Source organism: Curcuma longa, chromosome 21 (genome assembly GCF_044706935.1).
Source record: "Curcuma longa cultivar G26 ecotype Majalengka, Jawa Barat chromosome 21, ITB_CL_G26_1.1, whole genome shotgun sequence".
NCBI classification, from domain to species: Eukaryota; Viridiplantae; Streptophyta; class Magnoliopsida; order Zingiberales; family Zingiberaceae; genus Curcuma; species Curcuma longa.
The window spans coordinates 5,167,368-5,188,637 of NC_133881.1; the positions used below are offsets into that span (position 1 = coordinate 5,167,368).

The 21,270-nt window shown below is 46.0% G+C and overlaps 1 protein-coding gene across 1 annotated transcript; it reads left to right on the forward strand.

Moving 5' to 3' along the window:
- The first annotated feature begins 5,402 nt into the window (after positions 1-5,402).
- Positions 5,403-6,761, forward strand: LOC141815080 (uncharacterized). The gene has a single exon (XM_074703042.1). The coding sequence runs from the start codon at positions 5,403-5,405 to the stop codon at positions 6,759-6,761; it is 1,359 nt and encodes a 452-aa protein (XP_074559143.1).
- Positions 6,762-21,270: the final 14,509 nt, after the last annotated feature.

Sequence of the window (21,270 nt, forward strand, 5' to 3'; positions counted from 1 at the left end):
TCGACTGATAAACTGAATTTCAGTTATCAGAGACGAATTTGAAAAATGCATAAGTAATTGTACGAGTTTCAAAAATTCATGAAATTTCACACGTACATTACTTATGACTAACCCTATTTGAGAAAAATATTTGTGAAAAATTTTGGTCTCAAATATGGTAATTTGATACAAAATCCAAAAGTGATTGAATAAAATCAATATATGTCCAAGTTTGTATCAACTTTTCTAATGAATTTGAATCCTTTTTCTTTGAGAATATCCTTGGATTCCTGAGGGATTTTAAAATGTGTTTGATTATATAAGTTTAGGATTTAACCACTAGGCTCCCCCTAAACATCATTTACCTCTTTCAAACACCTTTTTAAATCATATGCTCCCCCTTAATCATAACTCCTTTGAAATTTTGCATCATCCAATTTAAACACATAAAACATCATGAATCAAGCATCAATCAACCTTCTCGATGATCTGAGAACACCAGGATCGTCAGCAGGAAGGCCAGGGGATGCCCTGGCGCGACCACTCCGACGATCAAGTCAGGGACGGAGGAAGGAGAAGATGAACAGTAGAAAATAGAGAAGAGTGTAGAAAGTTGCGAGAGAGAGAGAGATACCTGCGGAGCGGAGTGACCTGTTTATAGAGGGATGAGCGTGTGTACCTGTCACGTCATCATTTAAGAAATGTCTCATCATGATTAATGAGATGGCAGGAATAATCGATTTTACTGTCCCATCGCTAGCAAAGCCATCTCCGGTCACTGTCTGGCTGTTCAGCGGAGCAAACCGCAGAGAGATGGCATTAAATATAAGAAGCGTGGGCTTGTCAGAGAATCATGATGAGGTGGGCCAGGGCACATTGGAGAATGCAGTCAGACTGGGCCAGTGACAAACGTGAGTGCAGACAACATGAGGTGTCGGCTGCATAAGAGGACTCGACCAGACTCCTGCCGGACGGATGGATCCGACGAGGTTCCTGCCGGATGAAAGGATCCGGCCAGGAACCTGCCGGATGGGAAGATCCGGCGAGGCTCCTGCCGGATGGATGGATCCGGCGAGGCTCCTGCCGGATGGGAGGATCCGGCCAGGAACCTGTCGGATGGGAAGATCCGGCGAGGCTCCTGCCAGATGGATGGATCCGGCGAGGCTCCTGCCGGATGGGAGGATCCGGCGAGGCTCCTGCCGGATGGATGGATCCGGCGAGGCTCCTGCCGGATGGGAGGATCCGGCCAGGCTTCTGCCGGATGGGATGATCCGGCCAGGCTCCTGCCGGACGGAAGGATCCGGTGGGCTCCTGCCGGACGGATGGATCCGGCGAGGTTCCTGCCGGATGAAAGGATCCGACAAGGCTCCTGCCGGATGAGAGGATCCGGTCAACGGGTTGGACCCCCTATGAAGAGACCAATTCAAGACTCAGGTCTGGTCATGGTTAGACCCTTGGTTTATCCCCGGAACATAAGCCTCCCCACTAGTCTAGTCGAAGGGAGCGGGAAGCGGACTAACTAGACCAAGTCAGACTTGAGTTTGAGTTGGGTCCGAGGCTTGACTTAGTCAAAAGAAAGAAAAGAAAGAAAGAGATAGATGCAATCAAGTTAATACGCAATTCATAGGCGGTATAGTCGCTAGAAACACGTGTTCGTGCGGGGTAGGTAGCATTGATGGGAAGAAAGGCGGTTTGAGCATGCGCAGCATGGGTGGATGTCTTGTCCAAGGAAGGCATTTATGAGTAATTATTACCCTTGGAAATGACGAATCCTCCTTGAAGAGTGTGTAGATATCGCTTTGTCTTCTTCTTGTGGACGCGCGTCGATTCTATAGCAGTATATGGCCCTTCGAATATGTGGGTCGGGGACTATAAATAGCGGTGCTAGCCTGTGTTTCTGTTGTCATCCTTAGGCGACAATCCTGCAAGAAGCATGCTGCGAGCAGGACAACGGCGATGGACATCGATGGCGACGGATCCGAAACGGGTTCCACTACGCACCCAAACTTTTCAAATGAGATGGATACGCGAGTGCAGGTGTCTCTTCATCGGGCTCGTATAGCTGAGGAGAGATTGAAGCGTGCTGAGGAGGAGTTGATACAGGCTAAGTTGGAGATTCAGAGGCTCCAGGGGATCATCAGAGTAAGGGCGCAACAGGGCAGCGTCATAGCGAGCCATGTAGAGGGATCCACGTCCTCAGCTCTGAGCTTATTGGAGAAGATAAAGGAGGAGATGGAGTTTATGCAAACTTCGATTCGGAGGACGCCCGCTGGCCCCTCTTCGGAAGAATAGTCTTCACTGTACCGCTGATGTAATAACTCGTTTATGACAATAATAACCATGTCTACCTTAACGTATTATGTATTTTCTAGTATGCGAAAGGCAACGTAGGGTAGCGTGAGGCGGGCGGACTAGAGCGAGTCAAGCCTGAACCTAATCTATAGACACTTATGAGTTAACCGAGAGAAACAAGGGAACGATTAAGCCGTTATACGGTGCGGAGAGAGGGGCTAATCGTTGAGAGACACGTGTAATCCTGTGGCTGGTCGCATTTAATGAAGGGTTTAGCGGCATACGTGCGCGGAAAGGGGCGCTGTTTTTTCCGAGACAGGCAATTAAAGAGGCGTGCCGTTTATCTGCCTTTTCGTATCGTGGATCTGACGTCGACAGATCTGCTCGGAGAAACGCGTCGATCCGGCGTCTCTCAGTGAATCCCGCCTTTTCTTGATCGTTGATCGGACGTCTATGAAGAGTTAGGGTTCCAATATAACTGGCGAGAGCTCGCAAAAGAGTTATTTCGCTGTCTTTTTCCTCACACTTCCCTTCTGTCGCCGGCACTCCTGCTTCGTACTTCTGTGGCGCTTTATTTTTCCTTCTCCGGCGATCTTTTCGGCGTAAGCTTCCCTTTCCTTTCCTGGTTCGCATTTTCGATCTGCTCTCCTTTCGTTTTTAGAGTTATAAGCATGTCTGAATCGAACAAAGCCTGGTATGAGTCCATGGTTTCTGTTTTTGATAACGAGACTAGGTCAGCGATAAGGACCCGATTCGGGATTCCTCGCCAATATAAAATTAAGGTGCCTAAGAGCCATCACCGTCCACATCTTCCTCCTCCCGGTTACCAGACCTTCTTCCTCGATCAATTGGAAGGAGATCTGCGGTTTCCTATTCCCGACTTCTTCATTAGGGTAGCTGCGTATTTCGGCGTTCCCGTTAATCAACTAGCGCCCAACTCCTTTCGCTTTTTAGCCTACACTTGTATAATCTTTTAGGTGAATGATATTCCTCTACATCCGACTGTCTTCTACTACTTTTTTTATCCAAAGAAGGGAGAGGAAGGGGTTTTTTTCCTAAATGCCCGTCCCCGAATCAAATTTGTTCCGGGGATAAACCAAGGGTCTAACCATGACCAGACCTGAGTCTTGAATTGGTCTCTTCATAGGGGGTTCAACCCGTTGACCGAATCCGCTCATCCGGCAGGAGCCTTGTCGGATCCTTTCATCCGGCAGGAACCTCGCCGGATCCATCCGTCTGGCAGGAGCCCACCGGATCCTTCCGTCCGGCAGGAGCCTGGCCGGATCCTCCCATCCGGCAGGAGCCTCGTCGGATCCTCCCATCCGGCAGGAGCCTCGCCGGATCCTCCCATCCGACAGGAGCCTCGCCGGATCCATCCATCCGGCAGGAGCCTCGTCGGATCCATCCATCCGGCAGGAGCCTCGTCGGATCCTCCCATCCGGCAGGAGCCTCGCCGGATCCATCCATCCGGCAGGAGCCTCGCCGGATCTTCCCATCCGGCAGGTTCCTGGCCGGATCCTCCCATCCAGCAGGAGCCTCGCCGGATCCATCCATCCGGCAGGAGCCTCGCCGGATCTTCCCATCCGGCAGGTTCCTGGCCGGATCCTTTCATCCGGCAGGAACCTCGTCGGATCCATCCGTCCGGCAGGAGTCTGGTCGAGTCCTCTCATGCAGCCGACACCTCATGTTGTCTGCACTCACGTTTGTCACTGGCCCAGTCTGACTGCATTCTCCAATGTGCCCTGGCCCACCTCATCATGATTCTCTGACAAGCCCACGCTTCTTATATTTAATGCCATCTCTCTGCGGTTTGCTCCGCTGAACAGCCAGACAGTGACCGGAGATGGCTTTGCTAGCGATGGGACAGTAAAATCGATTATTCCTGCCATCTCATTAATCATGATGAGACATTTCTTAAATGATGACGTGACAGGTACACACGCTCATCCTTCTATAAACAGGTCACTCCGCTCTGCAGGTATCTCTCTCTCTCTCGCAACTTTCTACACTCTTCTCTATTTTCTACTGTTCATCTTCTCCTTCCTCCGTCCCTGACTTGATCGTCGGAGTGGTCGCGCCAGGGCATCCCTGGCCTTCCTGCTGACGATCCTAGTGTTCTTAGATCATCGGGAAGGTTGCTGTTGCTCATCAGACGCTCCGGTGAAGTTTCCGGCGATTGTGAAGCCCCCACTACGCCCATCATCTGCTACTGTTCAGCATCACCTACGAGGAGGTCCGGTGACGTGTCCTGGAGCAGTTCTCAACCGGAACATAATTTGGCGCCGTCTGTGGGAACATTTCAACGTCCGGATTTGAGATGCCGACGGACGAACCTCCCCAACCTCCTCAGCCTCAACAGCCTTATTTTATCGCCATGACACAAGAAGACTTCAACCAGGCGGTGGCCGCCGCCGTCCTGGCAATCTCGCAACAGCAACAACAACACCAGGTACCCGCTGGCCCTTCCAGACCCCCTTCTTTCTCCACTGAGGCCCACCATGCTCAAGCCCATCAATCCCCAGCCCATTTGGCCCAAATCCATCAGGCCCCAACCTATCAGGTTCCAGATCAACAAGCCCATCAACAGGCCCATCAAGCCCATCAATCCCCAGCCCATTTGGCCCAAATCCATCACGCCCCAACCTATCAGGTTCCAGATCAACAAGCCCATCAACAGGCCCATCAAGCTCATCAAGCCCAGGGCCCACCTCAGCCTTATGCGTACGAAGATTACGGGGGAATGTCTGTAGAATCAGCAGCGGCCCAAATTCCACCTCGGCGCCATCCACGTGGCAAAGGACTGTGCCAAGGAGAAGGAAGCAGTTCTCACAAGTCCCCCTTTGCCCAGTGGATCCTAGAAGAGGAACTCCCTCGCTACTTTCGCGCCCCGCAGCTCATGGAGTACACCGGCGCGACCGACCCCGAGGATCACCTGGGGAAGTTTGAAAATGCTGCCGCTTTACATCAATATACCGACGCTATCAAATGCCGGATCTTCCTTACCACTCTGGCTGGTGCCGCTGTCCGATGGTTCAACCACCTCCCGCCGATGGTTCACACAATTCCTGGGATACATAGTAACAGCAGAGGGAATTGAAGCAAACCCTGACAAAGTTCAAGCCTTAGCCTGTATGGCCCCACCCCGCAACCTTAGAGAGGCACAGAAACTTATGGGTCGAATCACTGCCCTCTCTCGGTTTATCTCCCGGGCGACCGAGAAGAGCCTTCCGTTCTTCAAGGTCTTAAAGCGGGAGCAGAAGTTTGAATGGAACGCCGACTGCGATAAAGCCTTCTCTGAGCTCAAGGAGTACCTTGCCCAGCTCCCTCGGCTTGCCAAGCCTTCACCCGGCGAGCCCCTGTTCATGTACCTGGCGTCTTCCCATTTAGCGGCTAGCTCCGTATTAGTCAAGCCAGAAGGTCAGTCTCAGCACCCAATTTATTTCTCTAGTCATCTTTTCAAAGACGCCGAGACCCGGTACACCAATCTGGAAAAGTTGGCCTTGATGCTGGTCTTATCCGTGCGGAAGCTGCGCCCATATTTTCTGTCCCATCCAGTCACGGTCCTTACCAATAGTAACTTGGGTCGACTGCTCACCAATTCGGAGATTTCCGGGCGACTCATCAAATGGACAGTGGAGCTTGGAGAATATGACATTCAATACCAACCACGGACATCTATCAAAGCTCAAGCCTTAGCAGATTTTCTCATTGAAATGCCGGAAGGAGAGCCAGAACAAACCTGGAGGGTGTACGTTGACGGCTCCTCAAATAGGCAAGGAAGTGGAGTCGGAGTTGTATTAATTTCTCCCCTAGAGGAGGAAATTCACCTCTCTATCCGACTAAGCTTCCGTGCATCCAATAATGAAGCCGAGTATGAAGCTGTGTTGGCTGGTCTGCAGGCAGCTAAACGCATGGGATCTACCAAGGTTCAATTATACTCAGATTCTCAGCTAGTGGCGCAACAAACAGATGGAAGCTACGAGGCCCGCAATGATAGAATGCGCAAATATACCGAAGCCTTTGCTCAACTCAAAGCTGAATTCAAGGAAGTATCCCTGTTAAAGATCCCTCGCACTGAGAACACTAAGGCAGATGGATTGGCCCGACTGGCCAGCTCCATGACTGAATGGACGGAGGAGGGGCCCATCACTCAAGTGGCCTTTGTCGCCCAAATAGATCAAGCCGAAGCCACCCCACAGCCGGAAGACTGGAGAAGTACCCTTATAACCTTCCTCCAGACGGGTATCACTCCTCCTGATCCTAGCTCAGCCAAAGTGCTTCGCCGACGAGCAGCCCGATTTACTTTGATAGGAGACCAGTTGTACCGGCGTGCCTTCTCCCGCCCTCTGCTCAAATGCTTGGGGCCGGAAGATGCCGACTATGTCATGCGGGAGGCTCACCAAGGATGCTGCGGCAACCACCCGGGAGGAAGATCCTTGGCCCGAGAAAATTCTATTGGCCGGCTACTTTTGGCCCACTCTTCAAGCTGATGCAGCAAAGCTAGTATCCACCTGCCTGCACTGTCAGAAATATCAGAACTTCTCACGGCGACCAACTGAGATGCTGAAAGCCTCCACTACTTCATGCCCTTTTGATCAATGGGGCATGGACATCGTAGGACCCTTTCCTACTGGTCCACAACAAAAGAAATTCTTACTGGTCGCAGTGGATTATTTCTCCAAGTGGGTTGAAGCCGAAGCTCTCGCCCGCATCACGGAAGAAGTGGTCATCAAATTTTTATGGAAGAACATAGTCTGTCGGTATGACATTCCACATCGACTAGTGTCGGATAATGGTCGCCAATTCCAAGGAAAGAAGATACAATCTTGGTGTCAAGGACTCGGCATTCAGCAAGCCTTTACCTCCGTAGCTTATCCGCAAGCCAATGGTCAAGCCGAGGTGACGAACCGGGAGATATTGCATGGACTGAAGACCAAGCTTGATCATGAAGGAGGCAGCTGGGTGGAGGAGCTACCCTGCGTACTATGGGCCTACCGCACCACGCCAAGGGAAAGCACTGGTATGACGCCGTTCCACTTGGTGTATGGAGGAGAGGCCGTGGTCCCAATGGAAGTGGGAGTTACCTCAGACAGAAGGAGATTCTACGATGAAGACAACGGGGAGCGCCGAAGGATGGAGCTTGACCTCATCACTGAAGACAGAGACCGCGCCGCCTCTCGACTCATGGCTTACCGGCAAAGAATGTGCATCAAATATAACCGCCGAGTGATCCCGAGATCCTTCCAGGTAGGAGACTTGGTGTGGAAAAAAGCCAAACCAGCAGGTGAAGTGGGCAAGCTCGAGCCCCCGTGGGAAGGCCCCTATCGGGTAATCAAGAAGACAAGCTCCGGCGCGTACTACCTCACCGACTCAGAGGGCAAAGACTTGATCAGACCTTGGAGTGCCACACACCTCCGGCCCTATCATACCTAAACTCTTTACCTTACATTTCCTTACTTATCCATATCTATTTCTTAAATATAACGACAAGTAATGTCTCTTACAGGCCTTCTCTACTCTAAGGTCTCACGGCCGTTCGCAACTCTCCCGACTCGGACATAGTCGCGGATTGAGTCAACATTAGGTCTCGGACCTACTCCACCGACATAATTAGGTCTCGGACCTACTCCATCGACTCAACATTAGGTCTCGGACCTACTCCACCGACATAATTAGGTCTCGGACCTACTCCATCGACTCAACATTAGGTCTCGGACCTACTCCACCGACATAATTAGGTCTCGGACCTACTCCATCGACTCTACATTAGGTCTCGGACCTACTCCATCAGACAAAATTAGGTCTCGGACCTACTCCACCGACATAATTAGGTCTCGCCTTCCTACTACGACTCGACATTACGTCTCCCTACATCGACATAATTAGCGTCTCACTACTTATCAACTCTACATTAGGTCTCGTCCGCACAGAGGTAAGTTAACAATCATCTCTGCAATGCCTTCCTACTACACAGCCATCTATTGCGTCTCCCCACATGGGAGCATCCGCCAGCGTCAACACTTGTATGAACCCAAGGTAGTCGCTGGCACAAGTATGCATCCGAATCGTCCGCCAGACCGGACACCCCCCACTTACGAATCGTCCGCATGTCCGGATAAGTTTCGTCTCCTAATCATCCGCCAGCTCGGACCCTATATTCCTCTCATACCATCTGCAAACCCGGATCGCCCACACGGAAGTCACCATCACTCCCGCATCACCAAATTCAGCGACTCTCAAGCAACTTCGTATGTGGACACGGAGTTGTTTACCGACTCGCACCACCCAGTTGAACACAACTAAGACAAACGGCAGATCAGGGAAAGCCTGCAAAGTCTTTCATTACTGTCAAAAAATTACAAAAGGCCGGAACTCATTACATTCGTTTCTTCCCCTTCCCTTTTCCTTTACTGGACGGAGGCTCCTTAATAACTGCCGACGCCGTTCGGGCAGAGGCAGGCAGCGCCTTCCAGACTTCCTGAGGGTCCAGCTTGTCTATCACTTCATCCGCAAGGTCCACCCCTGCTGCTTGTATTTGCCGCAGCGCCCCCTCAAAGCCGGACTGAAGCATGCCAGTCGTCCTTTCCAGGAACTGATTAGTGAACTCCTTAGACGTTAGCCAGGCTTCCTTGGCCGCCTCGAGCCGGTCTTCCTCGCTCAGCTTATAAGCAGCCAACTCACCACGAGTATCGGCCGACACCCCTTCCACTACCCTGGCCGCATCTGTCAGTTCAGCAACTTGCTTCTTCAGGCCTTCTACTTCGGCCTCCAGCTTCTTAATTTGCTCTTGTCGGCTTTTGGACTCGTCACAGACAAAGTCCATAATCAGCCTCCCAGTGGTCGAGCTGCTCCTCCAAGTAGTAAAGCTCATCGTCTCGATCCTTCAGCTGTGCCTCTCCCTTGGAGCTGATCCTCCTTCTGCAGTAGATCCTCCTTAAGATCTTGCACTTGATCCAAGGCTTCCCGCAGCTCGGCTTCTAGATTCTCAGCTTTGTCCTCGGCCGTCTGCTGCCGGGCCAAGGCGAGGCTGACTTCATGCTTCTGTCTCGCCGCCTCACTTTGAGCCGCCTGAAGCTCGTTGATCCTTGCTGCCTCTCGAGCCTGCAGCGTCACTTAGTTGAACACAACTAAGACAAACGACAGATCAGGGAAAACCTACAACGTCTTTCATTACTGTCAAAACAATACAAAAAGCCGGAACCCATTACATTCATTTCTTCCTTTTTCCTTTTCCTTTACCGGCCGGAGGCTCCTTAATAACTGTCGACGCCGTTCGTGCAGCAGTCGGCAGTGCCTTCCAGACTTCCTGAGGGTCCAATTTGTCTATCACTTCATCCGGAAGGTCCACCCCTGCTGCTTGTATTTGCCACAGCGCTCCCTCGAAGTCGGACTGAAGCATGCCGGCCGTCCGTTCCAAGAACTGATCAGTGAACTCCTTAGACTTTAGCCAGGCTTCCTTGGCCGCCTCGAGCCGGTCTTCCTCACTCAGCTTATAAGCAGCCAACTCACCACGGGCATCGACCGACACCCCTTCCACTACCCTGGCTGCATCCGTCAGTTCAGCAATTCGCTGCTTCAGGCATTCTGCTTCGGCCTCCAGCTTTTTAATTTGCTCTTGTCGGCTTTTGGACTCGTCAGAGACAAAGTCCAAATCAGCATCCCGGTGGTCAAGCTGCTCCTCCAAGTAATAAAGCTCATCGTCTCGATCCTTGAGCTGTGCCACTACCTTGGAGAGCTGATCCTCCTTCTGCTGTAGGTCCTCTTTAAGATCTTGCGCTTGATCCAAGGCTTCCCGCAGCTCGGCTTCTAGATTCTCGGCACTGTCCTCAGCCGTCTGCTGCCGAGCCAAGGCAAGGCTGGTTTCATGCTTCTGTCTCGCTGCCTCACTTTGAGCCGCCTGAAGCTCAAGGACCGTTGCTGCTTCCCGAGCCTGCAGCTCACCTGTCTGCGACATCTCCCGACTTCGCAGCTCTGCCACCTGCTTCTCCAGAGCCTCAATGACCTTTGTTGCTTCCCGAGCCGGTGGCTCACTCGTCATCATCGTCTCCCGGCTCCGCAGTTCCGCCACTTGCTCCTCCAGGGCTTGGAATTGAAGGCAGATCTGGGGCATTCGGTTGTGCGCTTCCAAGAGTTCACCTAAGGTCTACATTACCAGTTGATATCAGCTAAATGCCCTTATGCATGTCTAACCAACTTAAAAAGCAGAACTTACCCGGATGGTCGCGTATATGCCGCGACTGGTGACATCCGAAAGTAGCAAAGGAGCATAATGGTTGTGGCTCCGAATGGATCGCACCACTCCCATTATGCTGTTAATCTCTGAGGGGCGAAAGGCGCGTCCGCTGGAGCTTCCGGCATGCGAACTTCTTGAGGAGGAAAGATCCCTCCCGGGAATATACCCTTGAGCACCCTGAGGAAAAAGAGAGGGAGGAAGACGGAAGGACCTCGCCTCGAAGGAAGGGCGTACTCCGGAAGTGACCGGTCTAGCTGCAGTCCCTGATCCTTCTGCCGGGACCTCCGGAGTAGGCTGAGAGGCTAGCCTCGGAGCTTGAGGTTGCTCCATTATCTCCGCCGCCGTCTCTGGTTCCCTTTCTGGGCTCAACTAAGGGCAGCCCCTCGGCCTCCGTAGTCGGCTTGGCAGGAGGTACCACCGACACCTCCACAGGCAATTCTGCCGACGGCTCTGCTGATGGCGGGGGAAGGTCATCAGACGACGGCTCTGGCACTTCGATTGTCGGAGCCATCACCTCTATTATCTCCGCCTCCTCCTCCAGAATTGGATCAAGGATAGGCGCGAGAGCCGGAGCCGGTGGAAGGGAGATTGGCTCACTTTCTGCATCAGCTGCCGGCTCCATATCCAAATGAATGGGTAACGAGGGCGCCGATTCCTCCACACGGATGGCGGACAGTTGTCCAGCCGGCACACCCGGCTCCTGCTCCTGCCGGATCGACCACTCTTCCTGTTGGTCGCTCCGCCTGGCGACTCGATCCGGTCCCGGGAGTGGATGGTGGAGCCCTCTTGGACTGGATTTCTTCTTCTTCGGTTTGGGTTTAGCCGCGGTTCCGGCCTAGCCTTTTGTTTCAATTTCTGTGGATCGAAAGTAATGGGGCGCGGTCGGGACGCTTGGTCGTCACCCGGCTCATTGATTGTCAGCGCTTTGGCTGCAGGAAGGCGCTTTTCCTGATGTTTCTTTGGAACGGGACTTCGAGGCTTGAGGAGCCTTGCCACTGGACTTCTCTACTCTAGGCTTCTTGGACTGGGACTTCTCCTTAGCCTCTTCCTGAGGCTCCTTTTCCTTAGCCGATTTTCCGATCCTCTCGAGGCTGTTGCCTGACTTGTTCAGAGGGCGTAGCCGGCTGAGACCTCGTCTCGGACCCGGCTGCTGCTGCTTGACTGCCAGCCGAAGCGGCTGGTGCCGGACTCCCTTCAGAAGGAGTGGGAGTCGCCAATTTTTTGAAAGACGCCCGATCCCATTTAATAAACTGGTTCAGCGAAGCTGCCATCCAAAGATCCTCTGCAAATAGACAAGAAACGTATGAAATTAGAAATCATGGAACTGAGGAAGAAACATTTACTTACCGAGTGGCTGAGACAGCTCCGCAGCAATAGGGCTTAGACCTGCTCGAAACAGCAAGCCCTCTTCACCAAGCAGCCGGTCCGTATGAAACGACAAACCGTCTATCACCTGGAAGGCGGATTGGTAGGCGGCATTCGACTTATAGCCGGCTAGCTGGGGAGGGGACGGCAGATCATCCTGCCAGTCGGCAACACGAAGGGGACTCGGGGGACGAACGAAGAAGAACTTCGTCTTCCAAAACTTAACAGAAGACGGGAACTCGGCTAAGAATTTGATGCGGGGACGGGCGTTTAGGTAAAAGACTCCTTCCTCTCCCTTCTTGGGATAAAAAAAGTAGTGGAGGACAGTCGGAGTGTAGAGGAATATCATACACCTGAAAGATTATACAAGTACAAGCTAAAAACCGAAAGGTGTTAGGAGCAAATTGGTTAACCGGGACACCGAAATACGCAGCTACCCTAATGAAGAAGTCGGGAATAGGAAACCGCAGACCTCCTTCCAATTGATCAAGGAAGAAGGTCTGGTAACCGGGAGGAGGAAGGTGTGGACGGTGATGGCTCTTAGGCACCTTAATTTTATATTGGCGAGGAATCCCAAATCGGGCCCTTATCGCTGACCTAGTCTCGTTATCAAAAACAGAAACCATAGACTCATACCAGGCTTTGTGTGACTCTGACATGCTTATAAATCTAAAAGCGAAAGGAGAGCAGACCGAAAATACGAACCAGGAAAGGAAAGGGAAGCTTACGCCGGAAAGATCGCCGGAGAAGGAAAATAAAAGCGCAGCAGAAGTACAAAGCAGGAGTGCCGGCGACAGAAGGGAGGTGCGAGGAAGAAGACAGCGAAATAACTCTTTCGAGAGCTCTCGCCAGTTATATTGGAACCCTAACTCTTCATAGCCGTCCGATCAGTGATCAAGAAAAGGCGGGATTCACTAAGAGCCGTTGGATCAAACACATTTCTCCGAGCAGATCTGCTGATGTCAGATCCGTGATACGAAAAGACAGATAAAACGGCACGCCTCTTTAATTGCCTGTCTCGGAAAAAATAGCGCCCCTCTCCGCACGCACGTCGCCGCTACCCTTCACTTAAATGCTACCAGCCACAGGCGACACGTGTCTCAACGATTAGCCCTTCCTCCGCACAGTATAACGTCTCAATCGTATCCCGCTCTTTCTCTCGGTTAACTCATAACATAATCTCCAGATCAGGTTCAAACTCGAGTCTAACCAGGTTTAGTCCGCCCGTCTTTACTACCCTACGTTGCCTTTCACATACTAGAAAATACATAACACGTTAAGGTAAACATGGTTATTATTATCATAAACGAGTTATTACATCAGCAGTAACGGAATACAGTGGAGATTATTCTTCCGAAGAGGGGCCAGCGGGCGTCTTCCGAATCGAAGTTTGCATAAACTCCATCTCCTCCTTTATCTTCTCCAATAAGCTCAGAGCTGAGGACGTGGATCCCTCTACATGGCTCGCTATGACGCTGTCCTGTTGCGCCCTTACTCTGATGATCCCCTGGAGCCTCTGGATCTCCAACTTAGCCTGTATCAACTCCTCCTCAGCACGCTTTAATCTCTCCTCAGCTATACGAGCCCGATGAAGAGACACCTGCACCCGCGTCTCCATCTCATTTGAAAGGTTGGGGGTGCGTAGTGGAACCTGTTTCGGATCCGTCGCCATCGATGTCCATCGCCGTTGTCCCGATCGCAAACGCTTCTCGCAGGATTGTCGCCTAAGGAAGACAACAGAAACACAGGTTAGCACCGCTACTTATAGTCCCCAACCCACGGATTCGAAGGGCCATATACTGCTCTAGAATCGACGCGCGTCCCCAAGAAGAAGACAAAGCGATGTCTACACACTCTTCAAGGAGGATTCGCCATTTCCAAGGGTAATAATTACTCATAAATGCCTGCCTTGGACAAGACACCCACCCATGCTGCGCATGCTCAAACCGCCTTTCTTCCCATCAATGCTACCAACCCCGCACGAACACGTGTTTCTGGCGACTATACCGCCTATGGATTGCGTATTAACCGATCACATCTTGCTCTTTCTCTCTTTCTTTTCTTTCTTTTGACTAAGTCAAGCCTCGGACCCAACTCAAACTCAAGTCTGACTTGGTCTAGTCAGTCCGCTTCCCGCTCCCTTCGACTAGACTAGTGGGGAGGCTTATGTTCCGGGGATAAACCAAGGGGATAACCATGACCAGACCTGAGTCTTGAATTGGTCTCTTCATAGGGGGTCCAACCCGCTGACCGGATCCTCCCATCCGGCAGGAGCCTCGCCGGGTCCATCCAACCGGCAGGAACCTGGCCGGATCCTCCCATCCGGCAGGAGCCTCGCCGGATCCATCCAACCGGCAGGAGCCCCGCCGGATCCTCCCGTCCGGCAGGAGCCTCGCCGGATCCATTCAACCGGCAGGAACCTGGCCGGATCCTCCCATCCGACAGGAGCCTCGCCGGATCCTCCCGTCCGACAGGAGCCTCGCCGGATCCATCCATCCGGCAGGAGCCCCGCCGGATCCTTCCATCCGGCAGGAACCTCGCCAGATCCATCCGTCCGGCAGGAGCCTGGTCGAGTCCTCTCATGCAGCCGACACCTCATGTTGTCTGCACTCGCGTTTGTCACTGGCCCAGTCTGACTGCATTCTCCAATGTGCCCTGGCCCACCTCATCATGATCCTCTGACAAACCCACGCTTCTTATATTTAATGACCATCTCTCTACAGTTTGCTCCGCTGAACGGCCAGACAGTGACTGGAGATGGCTTTGCTAGCGATGGGACAATAAAATCGATTATTCCTGCCATCTCATTAATCATGATGAGACATTTCTTAAATGATGACGTGACAGGTACACCCGCTCATCCCTCTATAAACAGACCACTCCGCTCCGCAGGTATCTCTCTCGCTCTCACTCGCAACTTTCTACGCTCTTCTCTATTTTCTACTGTTCATCTTCTTCCTCTCGCCGTCCTTGACTTGAGCGTCAGAGTGGTCGCGCCAGGGCACCCCCCTGGCCTTCCTACTGATGATCCTTGTGTTCTCAGGCCATCCTTGAGGTTGCAACATTCATCATTGACTCCGGTGAAGTCTACGGCGACCGCAAAGCTCTCGTTGTCTACACCGCCTGCTACTGTTTAGAACCAACAGGGAGGAGGTCCGGTACGAGATCTCCAGTGGTTGTAGAGCTGTTCTCTCTCCCCTCATCAGTTCCTGTTCCCAGCCAACAACAAGGAGGTCCGGTGACGTGTCCTGAAACAGTTCTCAACCGGAACAGGATCTAAATCAACTTTTAACCATTCAAGATAATATAAACCACAAGTATAAGAGCTAAAATAATGAATCAAAATGATAATTATCAAATTTTTCATATTTATTTTTGCACGTCAGTCTCAAGCAAATAAACAAAACTATGAAGCAACCAAAAACTCATCTCCTATGCAATTCCCTAGTAATACTTTGAAAAATAATAAAAAACATATTACTTAGGACCATCAAATTTATAAGAATCACAATATTCATGAGTATAATTTCTACATAAGTCAACAAATATAGTAATTTCAATCAACTTAAATAAATAAAGCATGATGGAACATCACAAGATAAGTAGTTCTGCTCTCGCTCTTCAAAATAATTATGTAGGTGGAGCTTACACTCAATACAACTCATAACAATGCACTATCATATGCTTGTTTATTTCCTACATCTCCACTACTATGACCATAGGCATGCATAATTTGAATGACTTATATATCGATGTAATAGAGCAACAAGAATAAAGGAAACAAACAAGATAAGTCCAGGTAGAGAAACAAAGGAGAACATAAGAGCATTGGAATAATCAACATGATGAATACACTCAAATAATATGCAAAAAAAAATTACCTTCTCAACATGATACACAAATAAATCATCTATAATATCTCAAAAATACAAATCTCATAAAATATATATAAAAACATGATGAATAATCATCAATCTTTTTAAACATTTATCTGCTATCTCAAAAATTTCCCGCCTAAACATTAATTATAGACATATTTAACTATATGGAAACAAACTTACACCCATCGCCTAAACAGGACCGCAAAAATCTTTCATACAATTAATATTTATCTATACGGAAACAATTTAAGGAACCTAATTTTTGGGGACCTAATATAGCTACACTCAACTCTTTAGTTTCAATCAAATCTTTTATTATGAAAATAATAAATTATATATGCAGTGAACCTAATTTAAGAAAGATGTCATGAATCTGTGTATTTTGCATACAATTAATATTTATCTATATGAAAATAATTAATCATATATGCAGTGAACCTAATTTAAGGAAGATGTTTTGAATCTCTGTATTTTGCATATTAATGATTTTTTACAACTCGAACGGACATACATTTTATTTTTAATTAAGTTATGAAAATGTAGCCTTAGTTAATGTATTTAAATAATTATGTATTACATATCAATTATTATTATTTTTTACCTGATATAGAAATATTTATCTTATGAATTATCATTATAATTGTTTTACACAAATAGTATGATTTTTTAATTCAATAAAGTATTTATTTTTCATTTTTGTCTGATTTAAATGATTTGAGTTATATCTAAAACTTATATATGGTAAAGATTACCATATTTGATTGTAAAATATCATTTAATGTTGCAAAGCTAATAAAATGTTATTAATAATTGAAATGACCTTAATTAAAGATTACCATATAAATTAAAAAATGAAGATTCATCGATATTATTCAATTTTGATATTTATGACATTGAAGAGATTTTGAAAATCGTGAAAAGATTAGTGCTCTCTTTGATTGTTGATACTTTCCATCTTTTACAATATTAATTAAAAATTCATCTTAGAATTTAAATGATATTGATATCGTTAGACTTAATTTGTGCAACACTCCATGATTTAAGTTACACAAATTAAATATTACCACCTTTGAAATACCACATATTCCAAAGTTTCAAGGTCCTGCCTTAAATTATATTTAATGTCATCAATAAAATTACCATCTTTTTCGATTTAAACTTTTCAAATTCCTCTTCAATACACTCTATAAATTAAGACTGTAATATCTTTACTCACTCACTTTAGATTGAAATAAAAAAATGGCTCCTCTGTTTAATCTTATCCGAGAGGTTAACCGTTCGAAAATGCAGTGGGCGTTGAAACTCCGATTAGTTCGTTGTTACGATCTACCTGCATATGGAAACAATGGAGATTTTAGCTTGGAGTGTGTCTTTCGTGATAAAGAGGTTGTATATATATTTTTTACGTATATATTTGATTATTGTTCAAAAATATAAATATTTACTCTTTCTAAATATTTATAGGGTGAACGCATACATGGAACAATAAAACGTCCGATCATGGAGAAAGTGAAACCCATTCTATTAGAAGGTCATGTATTTGCCATAAAAAATATCATTGTTGCAGAGAATCGAATGAAGTATAAGACAACAACAAACAAATACAAGATCAATTTTATTGCAAAAACTCATGTATGCGAAATTTTTGATGATACATTTCCATCGATGATGTATGAATTCAAGTCTTTTAGTGAACTGAAGGAGACAGATTCTGTTAATGAGAACATACTTTTTGGTAAGTTAATTTATTTTTTTATTTCATGATTAATTGATCGAACATTTTATCTTATAGCTTAAATTTTTTTTTGAGATGTCATTGACAAAATGGTTGCACGAGAATCGCCTCAAAGTAAAGAATTTGGTGGCCGCCTTACAAAACTTCTTGATTTTATCTTAGAAGATTCGGAGTAAGTATTGTTTTATTATTCTTTTAATTTATGGAAAGACTTTGTCAATGACATTATGACATATTACATCTAATATTTTAATATTTTTTAATAATCAATTATTTTACTATTTTCAGGAACAATAAGATATCATATACTTTGTGAGGAGACTTTGTCAATGACATCATGACATACTTGGAAAAAATAGGTGAAGAACCGTTGTTATCGTTCTACAAATGTGTCGAGCAAAAAAAAATATTAATTAGTTGTTATCATTGTTATTTATATTTTAATTATTTATTCAAACGCTCATACTTACTAATTTTAATTATTAATTATATAAAAAAAATATCCCGTGCATTGCACGGGTGAAATACTAGTTAATTGAAACTCACAATAGTGGAAGGCCAAAAATAAACCAATGAAGATGGAACAAAGAAAGTATAATTTATCATAAATTACCTAATGCTCTCATCACATGATATGAAAAGGAAAATCAATAAAGATCAATGACAATATAATGACAATGAGAAGATATGATAAGGAAAGTACAATGAACTATGAAAGCATCGAGTAGAATGTTCACTGGTAACAATGGCCAAGTGAGGGAAGAAATCAAAAGATAGACAAGAAAAATTAACTTCATCACATTCATTCAAGGTTATGTTACTGTAATTTCAAAAAGAATCAAAGCAAGTTATAGAATGTTAAATATTATGAGTGCATCACAGACAAGAGGATAAAAAATAGACATGGTTAAGATCCTCATTAGGTAAAAAAATCATCAAGCTCAATCTATCAAGGTAAAATCCATGATCATATTAATGACCATATGCAAGCAAAGCATTCAATCATATCAAAGAATCCAAAAACTCGACAGTTAAACTTAACAAGCTTTTATGATTCTCAAAACATTACGAAGGAATGCATAAGGAAATGTAAACACAAACTACACAACATGCAAACAAGATCAAACAAACTGCATTAATGGAAAATAAAGCAAGCAAAGCAAAGCAAACACATATGCACAAAGATAAAGAAAAGCAAGAAAAAGTAACGAAAAAAACATACTCCCCTAAGGTCTTGATAGTTGAAGGCAATTTAGTAATAGCATCCAAGTTGAGAGTGGGACGATCTAAGTGGCGAAGAGAGTCTTTTTCATGTGATCATCAAATATCACTTCCTCCATCATCATCTCCTCATAATCTCTCCTAGGCAGTTAAAGACGATTCAAATGTAGGATCCAACTCGGGAGTGGAATGTTCCGAGCTAAGCTGAGCATTGCTTCCTCTACTATCTTCTCTTTAATTCTTGATGATTGGAGGCGGTTCAGTAGGAGTATCCAGTCCAAGAGCATGTAGAAACCTGCAAGGCCAAGGAAAGAACACACCTCCCATATGTATGCGAGGTAAGAAAGAGCTTAAACAATATCAAGATTAACTGAACATCTATCAGTACATGAATCACATCCAACAAAATCAACTATAGGTACCTCTATGAAATTTTCTAATAGATGAGTATACATACTAACCATTTCAACAAAAGATGAAATCTACCACCCTAACGACCCTACATGATCGGTCTCACGACCATCTGTGAAGAGCTAAATCGAAAAACTGCAACTAGCTACGATGAAGGAGGACATTGCCTCGGCTTCGCCAAAATTCGACTCTTGTCCACTTCAGCAGCTTTGCTCCATCGTATAACCAACGCAACTATACCCCGAGGGTAATATACATACTAACCATGAAACAATAGGAGATACCTGAAGCAATGCAAAGATTGGAGTGATCAAAAAGAGGCTTTGACGACCACACCATTCAAAGAAGTGATTCTTAGGAGCATTATCTCCATTACACAAGTCCCTACTCTTCCATATCTACCATCATCAATCAGATCTACAACAATATCTCAAGCAGGAGCAGATGCATTAACAATATTATTAGTATTTGCACCACCTATAACTCCATCATCACATGCAACATCCATAGTCTCTTTACATTCATTTACAATAACACCACAAGTATGAGTTAGCTGGCAATACACAAATATAATCATCCTCAATATCTGACGTATCAACAAATTCATCAAAAATTTTATAAGAAACATCACCATCAATAACCTCTACAATAATGATAGGTTTATCTAGAATTTCGCATGCATCAACATCGTCATCAAAATATGCAACATCCATATTGACATGATCAATAGTCTCACCCATAAATTTACATGCAACATCATCAATAATAACATTTGCAACATTACCAGCTTCATCAAAACTTTTACATGCATCCACAATATCATCAGAATCTGCAACATCAACAACTTCATCATTACAACATAATGAAATAGAGGAGTCCCATATAGCAATAGAATTAGAGACAATGATATCACTAACTCTACAATCCATCTCCTTAAGCATGTCGATACCATTAGAAAGATTCTCTGAGAGGAACTGGCAATACTCTTGTACTTGTCATCGGCTGATAGATAATGTAAGTTGATCTAACTGTATTTGCAAATTCTATAGTAATGCTTCAATTTGCAGTAGGAACAAATCCATTTGCTCCTTTAGTTCCTACATTGATGATTTTGTTTGACTGTGAGCATGAGTTTCTACACTGAAATCCTAGAATGTCCCCCAGGAAGTTTGCTTGATCTGTTGGACTAACTATGGCCAAGTAATCACTGACTCATCTTGAAATCCATGTGGGCTCTGATATGTTGGATATGACTCAGTAGGCTGATATTGTGCATCCTCATACTTGAAATGTGAATGATCCACCCAACTAGAATTCTAAGTATTATACACTAAGTCATACATATCTTGTTGTTCAATCGGCTGGTAACACTGAGGTTTAGGCTAATAGTACTGAGGCTCTAGTTAGTAATACTAATGTTTAGGTTGATAGAACTGAGGCTCACATGTGTTCGTTGCTTCCACTTGTTGCATAGTTGAATTGAACTGTTGAGATTGGTTCCTGACATATTGTTTGAGCATAAAAGTGATCTCATCCAACTAACTCTCGATTCTGCTTCTAAACTGTTGAAAATAGGCATCCATGTTCGCACACTAAAGAAAGTTCCTGCTCTTACTTTGAAACACTAACAAACAAGATCAACATAGGCAACTCACAAGATAAAATACATGGATATATGAACATTAAAACACTTCATAATTTTTTTTACAAAAATTGTGAAATAATAGAAAAATAATCCTAGATTATCAAACATCACTACAATCCCCGATAACAATGCCAAAATTGATAGATAACATTGTCGTGATACAATTACATTCAATTCACATTAATATAGAACCCTCTCTGTACTAATACAGTATAGAGATGACTCGGGTTGTTTCCCAATGAATGTAGCCAATGCATAATAAATCTTAGGATCAACTTTATTTGAAAATGAGGTTTGGATTTGAAATCCTAAAATTGATGACAGTAAAGATTAATTTAATCTAATCTAATCTACGAAAGCATAATGTAAAGTATTCCTAATCTAATCATGATGATGAATTAAAACTAAGCTACATCGCAACAAGATCATCTAATTAACCATCACAACTAACCTACAACTCAACTAACAAAATATTGCAAATATTTAAACTAACAAAATTGCAAAATAA

Coding starts and splice junctions, on each gene's coding strand:
- LOC141815080 (XM_074703042.1), top strand. CDS start 5,403: ATGGCCCCACCCCGCAACCTTAGAGAGGCACAGAAACTTATGGGTCGA.